The following is a 19,236-nucleotide window of genomic DNA, read 5'->3' as shown; positions in this document are numbered from 1 at the left end:
GTTTTCATAAAATGCACGACCAAGTTACGTCAATTCGTTTACAAATGAGTTACTAATTGGATTCGTCGTGTACGGGACCATTGTTGATGCACATCTGGCATGGCTTATAAACCGAGCAGTATCATAACGCTGCAAGATAGTATTTAATTTCGCAGACACGGACCGTTACACACTCACTCTTTTGTCCGTGAAAACGTGAACTTTCGTAACTCCAGAGCAGCAGTCCGGATCGAACCAGACGAACAATTAATCATTGCACATAATATGTCCACGGACGAATAATGTAGACGACGGAACGATTATCGTCTGATCGGCAAGAAATATACCACGTATCCTTCTGCTGTCACGATGTTGCGTACGTTACGCAGACTTGACTTACGTATTCGACGGGAGTACGTCGTAATTTGTCGAGAAAAGAAAAAAAAAAAAGAAAATGCATCAGACGGTACGACACTGTGCTCTAAAATTGCGAGATTGGTCTTCTGGATGAATGTGTGTTTAGTATGAGAAAATGCTGGGGAACGAGAGTAGGAGAACGGAAAGCAAATGAGAAAAGGAGAGACAATGCTTAACAAAAGCCCGAACCCACTTCTCTACCCTAGCGAGTCCTATCGGTTCTCACCGCTTCTCCACAAAGCAGATGCAGCACATTATCCAGCCAGCCCATCACTTACCACTATCAGCTACTATCCAGAGGCAGTCGAGGTGGCCGAGTTGTACCGGGTGTTTCCCTTGGTTTTGCAATAGAAAAATAACGATCTTACAGACCTACCTTGCTGCTAGAACGCACTTCATCCATATGGTGCATCGAAAGGAACGGTGACGTAAATACATGCCGATTAAAAATGGTCAGCAGGGCACAAGCGTCATAGACGAAGTTCGCAAGCGACATCCAGTGGCCTGATTATCGTGGGATTTGAGGTGACAGGCGCCTGTACCAGACTTTGGCTCACCCGTGGTCTGGGGTGTGGGCGATAGTCGCAGGCTACACTGCGTATATCTCTGGAAGTGTCTGTTTCACCTTGCTTCAATTACTTACGGCCCGCATCCATCGGGGAGCGTCTCATTCGCTGAGCGAACGGCAAGACCGGGTCCAGATGAATGGCGATGCTCGGACCGTCTGCCGGCATCGGAGATCGGTTTACTGCTTCTGCCCACTTCGTCGAGTGTTATGTTAAGGGTGGCCCTGTACCGGCCCTGTGGTTATCACTCGATGTCGGTAGCTGGAAACTCTGAGATATGACTACATGTACTTCGATAAGCATGATGAATCGGCATAAATTTTTATACGATAAAGAAAATTGCGTGAAGTCTTTTCAGGCTCGTTGTAACAGGTAGACGGAGGTCGTACGCGATTCGGTACAAGGTTTCTCTCAGGCAATATAGTACTCGTTGAGAGCGGGGAGTTTTATTCATGGAACGAAAGTGGAGAGGAGTCTCCTGGTTATTTAAAGAGAGCTTCGATTCGAACTAGCGTTTGCAAAGCCGGTGGGAGGCAAATGGTTAGGCGCAAGATGATGGGCATTCGGTGTTGGCAAACACTAGGATCCTTTCAACGACGTTCCTCGGCACGAATGATGGGACGGAGGTGTGCTGAAGAAACGAAGGCGGAAGCCAGCCGAAAATTAAAAAGCGTACGAAAGGTGAGACCACTCAATTTCGAGGTGCTTCATTGGCCGAATTAGGGGAAGGACCTTGTCAAACCGCATTAGTTGTACAAGGTAGTCATCGTCCAACGCGTCAACATCGGTATCCGTATTGTAGGTACTTCTCACGATCGTTAACAACAGCGGTTTAGCCAAATTTTCTCTAGGTATAATCAATGCCCCCAGTGTCCGAACTCTTGCAATTATTTGCTTGGATTTGATGCAAGTGGTTCACGGGTGACGGGACGGCGTTTACGCGCTGCATCACACGAGTAGAAGTTTCGTATTTCGTTCATCCCTCTGCGCCCCCATATTCGTTTTTCATCTCGAGGCTCGCTCGAGGGGTGCGCGCGTCACGTTGCGTCCAGGAATCAATAGGTTCGCGACGCGTGCGCCGCCTTCGTCCGGCCCGGTCGCCTCCGCCGTCGGCCGCCTCCACGGACCGACCTTTCAAGAATGGCTGATTCAGAGTTTGAAGAATTCCGGCATTACTTTGAGAGACTGCCTCAACATCTCAAGGCACCGATATCAAATTACACGTGAGTAATTTTATCAGTTATCTTTCCATCCGTGGTAGATTTTACTGTGGAGGAAAACACTTGACACGTTGAAGCCGCTCGCGTTGATGATGAAGCACCCTGACATGCGACATCGTTTTCACTATCCTTGTCAACGTTAATGGGTCTATAGGGCACGGTGATATTTATAAATAACGTCACAATCATCATCGATCAATGGTTTGTTGGGGCGATCGACGGTTGTCAATAAACACGGGGTGCAATTTACAGCATGAGTAAAAAATTCGTCGATGCAGCGTAAATAATGACAGGGAAAACTGTTCTAATAGAAGAAATATAACTACATCATCCTGGTCGACGAAATCTTTCTGACCATTTGGTACAACTTGTGGTTTGCCGAGCCTTAGTGAACTGCAGTTTACGAGTATGCATACATATTGTATACAAATGGATTCTCAGACATTTCTCATGGCAACTGTAAAATTTCGTATTCCTTGTATTCTGCCAGCCTTATTTCAACTCAAATTTCATACAATAACGTCTTTTTAATGTTCCGCAACCCAGGTAGAGGGGGTGAATCAAGAGATGTGGTTTCAATGTACTTCAGGAGTTTCAATCGATACCCGAAACACTGTAATTGAAACCAAAACTATTGACATGTCATGCAGGAGGGGGGGGGGGGGGGGGGGGGCAGGTAAAATCACCAGCCGTGATATTGAAGTGGAATGTTCATGGTCGGTAAATCATATGAACCATAAACGAGCCGTCCAAGATCATTAGTATATAAAAAATATTTTAGGAGCGTATTACAAATATCGTTGAAACCCGATGTGCTCCCAGACTTAGGGTTTCATTTTACCACATGAGCATGGTGGTCAGAAACTTCATCTGCGCATTGGAAAAACGGAGTAAGTGTAGACGTTTCGTGCGCTCTAGTAAAAATCAATGGCTGGCTATGTGATCAAACGTTTATAAACTATTCTTCGACAAGGTCTGGTACATACATGTCCTTCCGTACGGTATTCAAACTTTGAGGTCGGCGTGGTGAATTTTTTTTGGTAATCAATAGCATCTTAGGGAAGAAAACGTACGCGCTTCGACAGCTTCTCTTTCAACGAGCACTTTCGGACCAAAGACCGATGAATCGAAGGAGAGAGCTTACTAATCTGGAATCTAGTATTAAGCATATGACGTGAGGTAGAAGAGTGAAATTTATGAACGAGCGTTACTTGTTTCATCTTTCATCTCGCGACAGACTGGTCCACGATGTCATGGTCGACGATTCACCGACGTCCTCGCAGGGCAGCGACGGAGACGTCGGTCAGAATGGTGCAGCCGTGGACTCGGAGGACGACGAGGTTGTCGCGCTTATTCATCGTCACGGAAACCACAGCGAGCAGAGCTCAGGAGACGACGACGAAGAGCTAGACCACCACTGTTCCATCGTAGCTGACAGCGACTTTAGGTATGGCAAGTGCACTTTCCTCGCATCTCATCTTTGCGTGGGTTCTCGCTCATACGAACGGCAGGCGAGTCCGAACCCGCGTAGCTATGAGTCTGTTTATAAGATCGACTCTCGATGGGAGGTTAGAAGATTTCAATGGCATGTGAGTAGACTAGTGACAAGGACACTGCGTTGGGTGACATTAGCTTGTTCGGTGGACTGAGCAGTAGGAGGCGATCGGTTTCCGGGGCTGGAGGAGGACAAGGAAGATCGGAAGGTGGAGGCTGCGGCAGGGAGAGTGTAATCAGTGACGTAGGTGACTCCTGCTCGAGCCTCAGCTCCTGGCCCACTCCGGAACACGTGCCGTCAAATCGTAGCGGAAGCGGGTGCACCGCAAGCGGCGAACGCAGGCGGAGACGACTTCCGGAGATTCCAAAGACGAAAAAATGTAAGCATTGCCAGTTCTACGTAATTCACATCGGTTGACACGTGACGACGAGTAAACGTGCTCACGGTGTATTGTTGAATTTTGTATTTCCATCGGTTCTCCCGAGCAAAGAAAAAGTAACGAGACTCGGGAGATTATGCCGATGTTGTCGTCGTAACTTGATCTCCGTCGATCGCCATTTGCGTGAAACATTAGCAGTCTCTGATCACAAATCATGTGTGACGAAAGGAAATAGAGGCTTTTGCTGTATGAGGTTGACATGATTAACCGCAAAATAGACAAGCGTACAGAAAATAACCGCCAGAAAGAGAGCAAAAGGAAACAAAAAGAAAACTGCTGTATGTAACGAATCAGTTCTAGTCTCGATCTTCGGAGAATTCAGTCGTTACTTACCTTTATTTCTTAGATTATTCGAAATAAACTCGGTGGAAAATAATAGTCGTACTCACCGAATGCTACAAAGACACGGTTCATGAAAAGAGAATCTTCTGCAATTCCAATCATCATGCATTACTCTTGTGTCTACAACAGGGGTGAGTTTCACAGTCGTAAAAGCTCTATGTTTCCTTGAAAATTGATTGAATCGTGAAAACATAACGGTATACATTAAGAAAATCGTTAGTTTGAAGTGAAAAGAAATATCGTGCTCGTAAATGTGGAACCTGGAGAATTTCCTTGAGTTATGAACGTATTATAACTAATTGACAGCCGTGTCGATGTGCCATTCGTCTCTTCACTCGTCTCCGTCGCTCGCCGACGAGCTGGGGGCGGCAACGTCAACGGCGGGACGGCCGCATCTCGTTCTGAGGAAGTATCATCCGCGTCTCCGTCACGAGGATAGTTCCCCGGACAGCGAGAGAATGACGACGGACAGTGGCCACTCCACCGCTCATTCCCCAGACAACGGGCCCAAGAGTGTGTCTCCAATTCCGTGCAGTACCGTACAGAATACGAACTCAGTCTCGCCGAGCAGCACGCCAGGTGAACGCAGAAAAAAAAAGCTGAAAATAAGTAGCAGAATTATTAAAGCTTCGATTAGTATCCAAATCTACGGTGGTTGTAAAAACAATACCTTATTCGTATTGAAAATTTGCTCCCTCCAGGTAGCGGTGGAGTTCCTTTCACGCAGCTGGAACTACTGGAGGCGACTCATCGCGGGCTGCACAAGTTTGTGCCGCGACATCACGACGAAATCGACTTAGAGATCGGGGACCCGATATACGTGCAGAAGGAGGCTGACGATCTTTGGTGCGAAGGTATGAAACTCCGGCGGCAGAATTGTCTTCGATAAGCAGAGTGAGCCTCCTCTCGTTTCAGGTGTGAACCTGAGGACTGGCAGACAAGGTATCTTCCCTTCGGCTTACGCGGTGGACATGGACTACAGCGACTTCGATCCTTCGGCTCCGAAGGTGAAACGGGAACGATACCTACTGGGATACCTCGGATCGGTGGAGACTCTTGCTCACAAAGGAACGGGCGTCGTCTGCCAAGCCGTTCGCAGAATCGTCGGTGCCCCGAGTCAGGAATCGCCCGCGTCTCAGAGTTGCATTCTAGAAGTGTCTGACCAGGGTTTGCGGATGGTCGACCGGAGCAAACCGCAGGTAATGGCAGGGGAGTATTTTTCAACGATTTTCGAAAGCCACCGTCTTCGACGGAGATGTTTTCGTTTCACGAAAGAAGAACCACAGCTCTGTAGCCCTTCGGTCCTAATTAGAACTCTCACGAACAATATGTTTCGTTTTTTTCTGTGGTCCCTGCAGAAAAATCGAGGCCCTTGCCACGACTACTTCTACTCGCTGAAGAACGTCTCGTTTTGCGCTTTTCATCCACGGGACCATCGCTATCTCGGATTCATAACGAAACACCCAACGCTCCAGAGGTTCGCCTGTCACGTATTTATTGGCCAAGAGTCGACGCGACCTGTTGCCGAAGCAGTTGGGTAAATAAAAACTATATTGATATATTGCGTATGTTGCATGGTTTCTGCTTACGTAACGAGGAACGTGGATGTCTTGCGTCTTCTGTTGCAGGAGAGCCTTTCACCGGTTCTACACGAAATTCATCGAGACTGCTTTCCCCATAGAGGACATCTACATAGAGTAATGAATTGCTGAAATATAAGTTGCTGTTGACGCTGACGATCTCATTCCCTTGTAAATACCACCCCTTAGCTGATTTAGCCTTATATGTACTAAGTCTAAATCAAATGCCCAATATAAACAATTACGATAATAAAGAATCGTTATTCGCATGGTAAAAAAACTGCGACGTGTTCAGCCTTTGCAGAAAATATTTCGCGCCGGTTCGCCTAGATACAAGAAAATACGTACGGTAACGTTAATTTTTCTTTCTGTAGCGGCTGTACACCCTCAGCGATTAAATTAGTTTTTCGTGGTATATCGTTTTCGCACGACGAAATGTATTATTCGAAGAGATTGAAAACTTTGAGAAAAATTGTTTTTAATATGTACTAAACTTCGCGCATTTATACATAGATATAATACAGTGACGATTGGGCGTTCGATTTTCACAATTGGTGTACTGATGGACTGTTGAGAACTCGCAAGGTGAGCCTTTCGATCAATTGCAAATTCTTACCAGAGATGATATTAATTATAATAATGAAAAAAAGCCTTAACATGACCACGGACGTGTGAAGTACGCAAGTGATGAGTTACACATACTTCAAATACCGATCCTTTCTGTGTCTTTTCAATGAGCTGCAAAATTTTTAAAACACTGACTCTGATTTCATTCTATCAATTAAGATAACGTAACCACTGTATTACTAATACTGTATAACGTGTATAAGACAGTGAATAATGTCAATTTGGAAATGAACTGATGAGGGGAGGACACGCACCCGGGATGGCTGGTTTCTTTGAAATTTGAACCGGTCAAATCAGATTAAATCTCGCTAGATCCGTATTTTTTTCCGAACAATGCGCGGTAGTTGCAAAAAAAATCATGTGGATCTAATCTGATCTAATGACAAAAAATCGTTCACTAGCTTTTTGACAGCTGTGAATACTAGTTACAGTACCTACATTCCAAATGAATTACTTTCTTCCGACAGAAAACTTGCATTTCATGAAATGAATATTGTGAAAAAACATGTTACAACAGCAATCTTTGTCAAACTGAATACAAGAATGAAATAAAGTAAATACCCTGCAATAATCTTGGGGAAATTGGGTTTTAGCGAAATCGTCTGGATTCTGGACACGTTGTAGATCTCCGTGAGCACGACCCTCTGCTGTGAATAGTTTGGACGCTAAAAACCACCGTTGACGTCCCATGGAGACTTTTTTTCAGACTGCCAATATCTACAACTTATCAAAAATCCAGACGATTTCAATCAAAAACCGAATTACCATAAGATTATTGCGGGGTTGTTTCTTTATGTGACAACAACAAATGTTACCTACGCTTTATAAAATCATTTGTAACTTCGTCCTGATCCCATTTTCAGCAACTATCAAAAATATTCGGATTCTCGTGCATAAACTGCGAACTTTCAGATAAACATGGTAAATTTCAAATCAAAGTTGATAACGATAGAATAATAACGAATATTTATGGAAAAGAGCGTTCCAGAGGATTTACTCTAATTGTAAAACAGATTTTACGGTCAGGAAAATTAGTTTCTTCTCAATTGATAATCCCTTGGGCCACACTTTTTCCCCGTGATAAGATACAATAAGAATGCGAGTATAAAAATTAATTTGTTCGAAATTGAAAGGTTAATAAACGTATTTCTGATAACGAGTAAAAGCTAGCGGGCTGGTACCTACTTGCAGAATTTTAGCATATCAGCTCGTACAAACATTAAGATATCGAAATTACAGGAAAGTTGAAATTTCTCCCACGTATCACTTACTAATAATTGGTGGAATGGGCAATTATACGCATATATTTATGAAGGAGAACAGTATAAATTTTTAGACTGACGAAAAGGGATGCCATCTAAGTAAGTTTGGTATACGTGATTTTTCGGCAACCAGTGTCCATTGGTCAGGAAAAAAGTGCGGGTCTATAAATGAAATTCAGTTTTATTTCACCAGTTCGAATTTCAATAAAATTGGTCATCCTGGGTGCGTGTCATTTTCTTGTGAGTGCGTTTAACTTATAATTATCGATATTGTCACGCGATTTATTGCAGGGAAACGGGAATGGAACAAATCAAATGGTTCTTTTACCGGCTTGTATAAGATTGAAATTACAAGTAGAACAAATGACATAATAAATGGATGATAAAATTTGATTAGCTTGTTATGCGGAAGAAAAAAAATGTGCCCAAACGTATACATTGTCATTAATACAACAATTAGTATAAACAACAGTTTGGAGTGGCAATGTAATAATCATTGTATACAGTCACCGTATATTATAATTATCTAATAACGTAAGAGATAAAAGTATACATATGAGGGAATAAAATTATTCAACAAGTCTGAGGTTCGTTTTTGATCCAGATTGCAGGTGCTGGAAATACTATTAGCTTTAGCTTCACGTTTTTGCATAATATTAGCGGAAAATACTTACTTACCTGAGTGACTCGATATTTGTGGATTTATTGGAAATTTCCAACATCACTATTGAAAAACAATATCGGGACGAGTTTAAGTAACTACAAATCGTACAAATTATTTTTCGTTATTTTAATAATAAATTTCAATTAAGTAAGTGACAAAGTTACATCTTTCAAACTTGGCAAGCCCTAATAGTTGAAAGCATCGTATCCTATATCGGTCTTTGCAGGCCGGCCGTGAAGTCGAAAAGTTTCGGATTCGTGAATCGCCCTCGCATGTCAAGAATGTAATGCATCATATCTCCTTTCACTTTTATCGGGAGGTGAACTTTTGCTTCGGCTCTGTTCAGCTTGCAACATACCTGTATAAATGAATTATTCGAAAATTAAAAATGATGTGTTTGGAAATGTAAAATATTTGTCAAGCCTGTGAATAATGGTGAAACAGTTTCACGGACTTTTGTCAACAAAACAAATTGTCCGTTATTTCTTTTACACAACGTCAAGCTTTACCGAATAGCTTATATGCTGTAGTAAGCTCCGTTTCATGAAATATTACAAACTTGGTAACTCAAAAAATATTTTCACAAATCTGCAAAGATTGAAGTTTTATTGAATTGCTCGTGGCGATTATACGATCTGCTCATAAAGTAATGGTAATTTACTTCTCGTAAAGTGCGTGAATAGCCGAGGCTATCAAGGGAAAACGCGGCTCCAGGAACTCCCACACACACACACACATATATATATATATATATACACTACATATATATATACATTTATATATGTATATACCTTATCCAGGGGAACCGTCCTCGTCCTGGTCCCTCCAAACGGAGTGTGCGTAATGAAGGTGAGCTTATTTCCACCCTTGCGCAAGACGAGATATTTAACGGACTTCAATGTATGCATCCATGCAAACGCGAACATCGCGTACCCTGTGAATAATAAATAAAATCGATGATGGTGAACACAGGAAAAATTGTGAAATAAATTCGGTTGTAATAATTTAATTACCGATTAGAAATGTGCATACAGAGAGAATGGTCCGAATCTTTTTTTCGCCAAAGTTGATACTCCTCCACCAGGGTAAATTATCGGCCTGGGATTTGCTTACAGGGGTATCCTTCAGCATGGTATAAATAAAGTGGGCCAAATATGTCCAAAATATTAATTGGGAAATAGCAAAAATGTTGAGGAGCTTAAACAGTTTTCTATTCTCGTTCTTGTACAGTATCGCGTCCGCTGACAAATTCGTGGGTATTTCGTATGGTTTGTTCGTTTGAACTTCCCGCGCCTGATTGAACGACGGGCCCGGCGTGCCGCCTGACCGTGAAAACCGAGAAAACGACGCAAAACGGAAGCCCGGCGCAAACGTCCCGAGAAGTCGAAGGCTCGGCACCGTTAATTTACATCGAATTGCCTGCGACCCACCTTTCACACAAGGCCATGTCCATTGTCTCGCAACGCTCTGTCCCCGCAGCAACAAACTCTGCTTCGAAAATATCCCATCGGCTATCGCACATCCGAGCATCTTACGTAGGATTCACGTGCGCGCGGACGACACTCACTTCAATATGGCGATGCGCTGTCGGCTTGCCGCGCATGCGCAAACGATAGAACATACCCGATACACCTATAACGGCTATTTATTTCTGCTTGCTTCTGCCATGTTATGAATTACGAGAAAAGTTCAATATTTCTTACCTTATTTTCCTCCTCCCGCCGCGGAGTCGGTTCCTCAATTTTTTAATCGATCTATGATCTGCACGCACGTGAAACGAAACGGATGAATTATCGCAATTATGACTATCGTAGATGTATTATGGCCTTTTAATTAATCATTTTCCTACATGTACATATTTCTTTCAGGCAGTATTATTTACAAAAGTGTTCCACCTCTACAAAGTCTCGATATTATTCAGTCTTGATATAATAACTATATTATATTATACGTTTACAATGATCCCTAATATTAATTTCAAAATTCCTTTTTTTTTTTTTTTTTTACTCGTTATATCATTATTGTTATTGTTATTATTATCAATTCGTAATCATTTATACAATATTTTTTTTTTTTAGCGTTATTAGTAAACCATCCAAGATGAACGATCCCGGCACAATATTATGTACATTAATATTTGTTTTTGATTCGAGCTCGAGCAAAAAAAAAATCAGTAATTCCGACTCTCAACAATGAAATATATCGGTGGATTCGAATGAACAATTATAACATGTCCAGAACATTCTCGGTACATTTCAAGGTTCAATATCTACACTTTCGCAATGACTTTGGATAAGTCAAAACGGAATTTGATTGATCGTAATCTCGTCTAGTAACTTCTCGTTTCCATTTAAATCATAATCTATTCTGTACGAAATGTTTTTCAGTTCAAATACGTTATACGATGCCGAAACCCTGCATTTGTTAAACTGAGAAAAATTATGAATAATTGTGCAAGAATCGTTCGAATTCGAACGCCGCAAACACGAAGCTCATTGCTATAATAATTTACGAGCCATATATAATATATTATCATCGACGGTCATTAATCGATTGATAGATTTTACAAGCGAGCTTAGTAGCATATTGAATTAGAATATAATCGATCGGATTGAATTTCAAAAGTTCTTTATAATATTGAGGTTAATTTAAACATTACAATATTCGAGCAAGTAAATCATTCCCTCTAATTTCGATATAATAAACTAATCTTTAAAAATAAAATTACCCACTTTTTTCAATCATTCTAAGTAAATTTTTTGGTATTCTCATCCTCGCGTATTATCTGCACGTGTGCACACACCTTGCGTTTAAAATCTTTTGAAAGCCGTCAGCGATCTTATGACTGATATATCTCCAAAATTATTCGGTTGACCGTAAAAACAAGACAATAATAGTAATTCTTGAATGTTTTCGGAGGAGTTGCGCTGAATTCATGATCACGCTCGGTGAACGTCGCAGGTGTTTATCATATTATATTTATCATAATTACCAATTTTACTAGCAGCTTCCCTTCGCTAATATCAAAGCACGGTTTTTTTCGACAATAAGTTGAAAACATTTAAAAATAATCACATAATCGGTCTACAAAATTTCTGCACTTAGTACTAGAGACGAGGCATTGTTACATTCAGGGAGATGTGCTGTTGCATCGAACAGAGATGCTTTAATCACATAATACAGGTATATACCTATGTTTTTATCATAAGCAGCGGATTATTTTAAAGATTTTTTACATTTTAACAATTTCATCACTCGCTTCTTCCTTTACAGCAGATAGCTGTCTAAATTTTGTATCGTGCAGTGTTGTTACGCAGTGAAATCAGTAAACCGATGATTGTTGTATTTGTATTCTGTTTATCGCATGATTTCAAGCACCGTTTGCAGGTCACTGCAAAAGTCAATGAGGAATATAAAATAGCGGTGAAATAGGTAATGCGAATATCATCACCATATTGAAATACTGCTCTATCGATCTGTCGGGTATTTCGAGTACAAAACTTACTGCTTGGGAATTTCAATATGACCATTTTTTTTCTCTGCACCTGCGTAGGTGTGTTTCGTGTGCATTGGTTGAAAAATTTGCATGAAGGGCATATGTATAAATAGGCGGTGTCTTGGCGCAGCACTCGGAAAAAACAAAAAAAAAAAAAAAAAAATGAAAAATAAAAACACGACTCGCAAATGCAACCAACGAAGTATAAAATCTATAACGTATTTACAATGATAATATTAATTAGAATACAAGTTTGTTGTATTACATTATAGTGCTGGAGTGCCGACTGTCTGTGTCACGTTATAATCCACGTCTAAATCTCTTTCTGTCTCAATGTCCAAGATTCGCAAGTAAATATGCCAGAAATTTGTTGTAAAGCTGCATTATACCTGTATCGCTACACAGATTAATATGCCTTGGGTGAAAAATTGTGTGAGAATTTTCCAGTACTTTTATCGACATCAATCATTCACTCGTCGAGCGTTGTTTCATCCATATACAGTATATTTTCGGTTACGTTATCCGGTATATGTATAGTATACATCTATCCATGTAGTATATCATCAAAATTTACATCACGCATTAAATACGGCCATTTGATGGTTACAGTGTTGTATAATGTATATTTCATCATTTATTTAACCATAATAAATATTAGAAAATAGAAACAAAATATGGATTAATTATAAGTTTTTTTCTTCGTTTCTCTGCTTTAGATATTTTACATTAGAAAAAAAAGTATTAAAGTTAATAATCGATTTCCAGACTTTCAATGACATAAGTGTGTGGTGTGTGGTTATTGAATTGGTCATAAAATTCTCATGACCTTTCTTTCAATTCGGTAATGTAATCGAACTGTAGGATATATAATTATGTACAATTGTAACACCGTGATTTTGATACAATTACGCCAGCGTTTTTTTTTTTTTTTGTTTTTTTTTCCTCATCTTTGTGACTTAATATTGTATATATGCTGCATATTATGTGTGAGCGTGATCGGTATGTATGAAATCAAATTTGAGTAGACGGGTACGTGGGCTTAAAATTGTCACATGATTTTCACCACCTTTGTACATTGTTAAGTTTAGAGGGAGAACACTGAACACAGACAGTTTGGATTTGTATTTTGTACTTTACATTTTGGGGAGGGCTGTAGTATTATATATATATTATACATACTTGGTGCTGTAATATAATAATTATCATACTATTTTACAACTTATTCTATTGCATGTATGACATTAATGCATTTACATAGTTTTTTTCTACTCAGACTTACAGGTTAATGAAATGATATTATTTTACGAAATCTCAAGCTTCAATATTTATGTTCATCAATTTAACATAGCGAACATAATATTTATGTAACAGTGAATAGGTACTCAGATTCAACTAATACGTTCCGCACTGTGTAACTTTTACAGTAACTGGATATCAAATTTAAATTACGATATAAACATTCTGTAAATACTCATCTGATTATTGTATTTCAATAATACAATACAAGTCTGTGAAAATGTTGCAGGAATTTTAAAATTTTTTACACTTTGTGAAAACCGAATTGAGCAAAAACTTAATTTCGTTGACATAGGTACTTGTACAGTTTATGAGAAATTGATGAAAAAAAATAACTTGGTGATTCCGCGAAAATACGCCGACTGAGACGTAATTATGATTGCAGATAGATAAAATGTTGATTTACAGTAAATAACAAGTTAGATGTAAGTAGCTATTAGTACACCATGCTTACACGCTAATATTTTTTGTTTTTAAATTAGGTACACTTCTAATTATAACATAATTATAATATTGTATTGTTATTTGTATTTGTGTGTGTGTATACACACACACACACACACACACTCACACACACACACGCACGCACGCACGAACGAACGCACGCGCACTCACACACACACACACACACACACACACACACACACACACACACACACACACACACACACAAAATGGGCATCCAGATAGCTTTTAGAAAAATAATAACCAGTCAGTGCACAATAAAGGTACAACCACCGCACTCAGATCTCGTTTTTCTATTTTATTTCGATTTTTTTTTAAATTATGATTAATTTATTTGAGTTTTAAATGGTAAGTTTTCTTTTCCCTTAATGCTGAATGTTTTTTTATGTTTTATTTTTGTTTTGTTTAATAAACTTTTTTGGTTTTTTGATTCAATCAGTCGCAGAGTTTGCGATGTAGCAGGAGTCACAGTCAGGACTGAGCATGTAATTATACACACTGGCGCTATCTGGGAATTACTATACAATCGTCTCATATTATGTAGATGATGATACCGATAGTAGTGATGATAAGGATGACGGTAATTGTAATAAAAATAAAATAATGGTCATAAAAATAAAATGATAATAATAATATAATCAAATTATTAATAATAATAGTAATAATAATATATTATAACATTGCAGTCTTATAGTGAGCCAATAAAATCGATGGCAACGATCCATTATTTCGATAACAGATTAATCCTTGATTATTTTCCCTTTATTCACATGTTATTACTATTTATTATTCCCGATTGCGGGAAATATATCGTTCACTTTGATAAACTGTTGAATAGACGACAGACTTATAAAACGGTTTGTAGGTACCTGTTTCCGAGTTAGCCGGATATTTTATGAGGTTAAGCTTTCGTACCAAATTTTTTCAAGTAAGTATAAATATAATGTATTTACAAATTCAGGGTATATCGTGGAATTACGGACGTATATTGACAGCGCAAGTATGTCCAACGACTTTCATGCATCCATTGGGGTTTAATTCAGGATTATGAAAGAAGAATGCCATTTGCCATCAGTTCATTTTATGCGTTTACGTACCATTGTAACCACGAAGCACCTATCTCTTTTATCTGCATAATAATAATATCCTTGCAACAATGCGATTGCTTTGTCATTCCAATCCGACATGCGCTCGTGGGTTTGATTTTGCTGTTACTAGATATCCACTGTTCGATGTAAGAATTCACGAGACACGATCAATCGCCGTTAACGATCCGGATGGTAATTAATTTTTTTTCCGTTTTAATGACAAAAACCGAAAGAGCGAACGCTTTCATTATTGCTATGAAGCTTAGAAACTCAAAAATCATTCACAAGCAAAGGATAGAAAATTCTGTACTGTTTCGGGCAATGATAAGAGTAACTCTACCATATTGAAGATGTATAGGCCTATAATAATTACAATGCCTACGTTGATATTTTACATCTACAATCGGTCAATTCTATATTTATACTCAAAGTTCCGGTGCAGACGATTGTTTGTTTCTTTATCTACAAATGTTATTCTCAAATCAAACTGCACTGTATATGTATATATATATATATGACCTCGGTAAAATATGAGCTCTTAATATTGATATTTAGAGGTGGCGATTCTCAATTTTCTATTTCCCATTTAAATAACATGGGAAAAATTTTTTTAAAAATTTAGAATTTTATTGTTCGAAAACGAATCAGTGTGAAGATATAAACAAAACATGTTCTTGTAGGAAATTTTACGCTGTACAACGAAGATCTGAATAAAGATTTGCGCAAGGTAAGTCGTTTCGGAGTTATCAGGCCTCAAACATCGAACCGTTTGAAATAATGATGTTATTAATTTATAAATGCTACAAAACTGACTCATATCACTTAAATACACAATATTATTGATTTTAAAATTAATACGATAGACTTCCAATGAAATGTTAATTAATAAATTTCATTAATCAACGATATAAGTCAGTTTTGTAGCATTTATAAATTAATAACATCATTATTTCAAACGGTTCGATGTTTGAGGCCTGATAACTCCGAAACGACTTACCTTGCGCAAATCTTTATTCAGATCTTTGTTGTACAGCGTAAAATTTCCTACAAGAACATGTTTTGTTTATATCTTCACACTGATTCGTTTTCGAACAATAAAATTCTAAATTTTTTAAAAATTTTTTCCCATGTTATTTAAATGGGAAATAGAAAATTGAGAATCGCCACCTCTAAATATCAATATTAAGAGCTCATATCTTACCAAGGTCATTTTTGAGGGATACTCGGAAGATTTTTCAATGTTCTTGGAAAAAAAAAAATAGTCGGTTTTTTATTATACACACGTATATCTTCCAGTTGCAATCCGTACGCGTCATGGCAATTTCGCACTGCAGTCGTGAATTACTTGTTGCTTAAATTATTGGTGGATAGGAAATGGGTAGCAGGGGAGCGGGGGGTGGGGAGGTGTCTGAGTTCATTTCAGATTACCAAAGAAATGTGAGCAATCTTTGCTGCAGCGTTAATTAAAATAACATTCTCCTTCATTCATTCTCACACTCCGATGTTTTGCTGCACATTGACCTGCAAGTTATAATGATCTTGTTGAAGCGTTATCAGCATCTGTTTGGTCTCGTTATGCTCAGCCTGAAACATAATAATTTTTCGAAAATGTTAAATTACTGTTCAGAATTACATAATTTTGTGGTCTGCTTACCTCTATTTGTTTCAAGTTTTTTCTTTGAGCCAGTAGTGCGGGGTTATCCAAGTCACGCTTCAGTACGCTCAATTGGGATTCTCTGAGAGCTATGCTTTGTTCCAGTTGAAACTGCGTCTTTCGGATTTCTTCGTTCACAGCTTGCTGTAACAGAACGCAAAGAAAAAAGAAATCAATTTATTCATGGGTTTTTATTACATGTGATGTGTAATCGCTTGGATAATTGATGTGATACGTGCGATACTCACATTGCAGGCTGTAAATTCGTTAATGTGTGCCTCGTCAATGGTTTCTGAAACAATAAATTTCAAGAAAAAAATCTAAGTAAGGAATGACGACTGTTGGCGTTTGTGTTTTTCTCTTAAAATAATCTGATTATCAAATTTTCACACTTTGGCAACTATTACAGTTGGGTCTTTGCGACAAAACTGTACACGTTTTTTCGTAGGCCTTATAAACCATGGAAAACAGTACCGTGTAAAGATTATTAACCTTAAGTTTGTGTTTTAAGTACCAGAGTAGAAAAAGTGCTTCCTCTAATTTAAGAGCTCATGCAAACACCAGAGACACATAATTTGCAGTTGAACATGCTGGATCGTTGTAAGAGAAAAAGAAAAACGAAATGAAACATATTGCGGCAATAACTGTTCATTCTTTGCATTGCGTTGTAATCTAAAATCATTTTACTCGTCAACTATTCATTAATGGTATGTATAAGCAGGCAGTATCAGGTAACGCCTTGGGGAATATACAATCGCAACTTTACACCAAAGAGCATGAACATTAGCATAAAATCACTAGTAGAGTTTGCAGTGCAAGACAGTAATTGTGTTTCAGAAGTTTCAACGAGTATGAGAAAGATTTTTCATTCATCGTTGGTCAGGTTTTGTCATAAAATTTCATACTATGCAGCAATTTGCACCGAGGTACCCAATGTGTTACTCTACAGATTAGTGAAAGTTCTAAACACTTTTCAAACTTACTTTCATTACACACCACTGACTGTAGGTCTTCAAAATTTGTCTTCATAAGATCTACAAACATGCCAGATAGAATACGAGTTAGCAGTTGTCATCTCTCGACACACAAATCAAATTGTTTTTATATGTTGATTTTTTTTTTGTTTTCTATTTTGTTTTTTTTTTTTTTTTTGGCTTTAGGAAGAAGAAATTGAGGTCGAACTGATACTACACATTCAGATGGTTTCAGATTCGCTTCAGGTACAACGGACGATTATAGAATTGAAGGTAGATGTTTTTTGGTCGGTAGGAACATTGATTGGAGATTGGTGCTAACAGTGTTGTGTAGGTACGTGCAGTCATTTTATTTATTAAAAATTTTTTATTTAATTTTGTTTTTACGTGACACTACTGTGGTACCTGTGTCAACGTCCAAGCTCGGGCTCAAGACGTCTCCCGAGTAATCATCGTGAAACTCATTAATCTGATAGCCCGTTACCGACGAACATGAGAACCCGGTGTTCGACTGCTGATAACCGTCGATCGAGGGCAAACACGATGCGGTCGCCAATTCTCTCGATAATCCCGCATCCGATTCCAGAACAATATCACCGATCAAGTTTGCTTCGCCGCTTAATTCGCCTAATTCGTTGTCGTCGAGCCTTGGAATCAGAGGCGATCCGACGGTTGGATAGTAATTAATATCTTCGTTGCTCAGCACGAAATCGTTACTGCTCGACGCCGAGCCCATTTTGTTAGTTTTTCTCTTCGAGACGGAGACGGGCACCTCCTCGATGCTTCTCGACCTTTTTCTCGTGTACTGTGTCTCGTCGGTCAAAATCTTCTCGTCGAAATTACTGCCAGAGTATTTTCGCGCAGAGTCTGGTCTTATGCAACGATTGTTCGACGAACTATTCGCATCCCGGACTGCCTCGTGTGTTCTGTGTGACGCTGTTCCTGTGCTTTTCGTCCGAATCGTCTTGTTGCACTTGTCCATCTGCACCTTTCCTACTGCGCCATGAGTAGCCCTTCTACGAGACACCCGTTTTTCTCGTACATTATCGGATATTCTAGACCCAGCCGCTCCACAGTTCTGCAAACTCAGGTTACGATTGGCATCCGTCATATGAATATTCTTTTCCAAATTCGGCTTCTCCTCCGCAAAATGATCGTCACCAAGTCCCAATACTATGTCCTCCGTTTCACGTTCACCCAGTGATTCTTCAACCGTCGTGTTTGTCTGCGTATACAAAAATGACGTCCGAGTATCATCGATGTCTCTGTCGCATTGCGGCTCGTCGATCGATGCTGAATCAGTCTGTGCCGAACTGTATTCTCTCGTCTTATGACCGTCGGTTAGGACGTGACTCGATTCTTCGTCCGAGGGTGAATTAAGCTGCAGCGATTTCATCCCCATCTTGTGGGCCTGAATAGAGGCCGGTGGCAATTTCGTGGAGTACACCGCAGCTTTGTAGAATTGATTATGCGTTATCGGGGAAGGTGAGACCGAAATACCGGACGCGGGAGACGGCAGGTTACTTATCAATTGTTTCACAGCATCCTCGAGCTGAGCGGGGTCTTCGACCGTCAGTTTCGGATCCGTCCACTGAGAGTCTTGAACCTGTAAGAATACACAAAAGATGTTTTACAATTATCGGGAAAGCAGTTCTGCACGTTGATGAATTTC

General features: G+C 39.4%; 3 protein-coding genes across 10 annotated transcripts in view; 1 reads left to right on the top strand and 2 right to left on the bottom strand.

Moving 5' to 3' along the window:
- The first annotated feature begins 2,036 nt into the window (after positions 1-2,036).
- Positions 2,037-9,763, top strand: LOC124175294 (JNK-interacting protein 1). 2 transcript variants are annotated; one of them, XM_046555380.1, is made up of 8 exons: positions 2,037-2,185; positions 3,420-3,629; positions 3,836-4,056; positions 4,765-5,037; positions 5,160-5,312; positions 5,374-5,657; positions 5,817-5,995; positions 6,087-9,763. In XM_046555380.1, exons 1-8 carry the CDS (start codon positions 2,103-2,105, stop codon positions 6,157-6,159), a joined length of 1,476 nt encoding a protein of 491 aa, XP_046411336.1. In that variant the 5' UTR covers positions 2,037-2,102; the 3' UTR covers positions 6,160-9,763. The 2 variants fall into 2 exon arrangements, with proteins under 2 accessions (XP_046411336.1, XP_046411335.1); XM_046555379.1 differs by having other exon boundaries at positions 3,815-4,056.
- Positions 8,706-10,191, bottom strand: LOC124175296 (transmembrane protein 223). The gene is made up of 3 exons (XM_046555382.1): positions 9,605-10,191; positions 9,383-9,525; positions 8,706-8,949 (listed from the first exon to the last, which is right to left on the bottom strand). Exons 1-3 carry the CDS (start codon positions 10,119-10,121, stop codon positions 8,800-8,802), a joined length of 810 nt encoding a protein of 269 aa, XP_046411338.1. The 5' UTR covers positions 10,122-10,191; the 3' UTR covers positions 8,706-8,799.
- Positions 10,192-16,290: 6,099 nt separating this feature from the next.
- LOC124175025 (circadian locomoter output cycles protein kaput-like) overlaps positions 16,291-19,236 on the bottom strand; it is a 79,832-nt gene continuing 76,886 nt past the window's right edge. For 6 of the 7 annotated variants that reach the window (XM_046554827.1, XM_046554825.1, XM_046554821.1 and 3 more), the window contains 5 exons: positions 17,970-19,170; positions 17,574-17,624; positions 16,839-16,882; positions 16,591-16,734; positions 16,291-16,520 (listed from right to left, as the gene is read on the bottom strand). In XM_046554827.1, the coding sequence (XP_046410783.1) occupies positions 16,428-16,520; positions 16,591-16,734; positions 16,839-16,882; positions 17,574-17,624; positions 17,970-19,170 (1,533 nt within the window). In that variant the 3' untranslated portion in view covers positions 16,291-16,427. The remainder of the gene's footprint in view (positions 16,521-16,590; positions 16,735-16,838; positions 16,883-17,573; positions 17,625-17,969; positions 19,171-19,236) is intronic. The other variant, XM_046554824.1, reaches the window with a different exon arrangement.

The sequence above is a fragment of the Neodiprion fabricii genome, chromosome 2 (assembly GCF_021155785.1).
Source record: "Neodiprion fabricii isolate iyNeoFabr1 chromosome 2, iyNeoFabr1.1, whole genome shotgun sequence".
In the NCBI taxonomy this organism is placed as follows: domain Eukaryota; kingdom Metazoa; phylum Arthropoda; class Insecta; order Hymenoptera; family Diprionidae; genus Neodiprion; species Neodiprion fabricii.
This window is presented reverse-complemented; position numbering and strand designations above follow the sequence as displayed.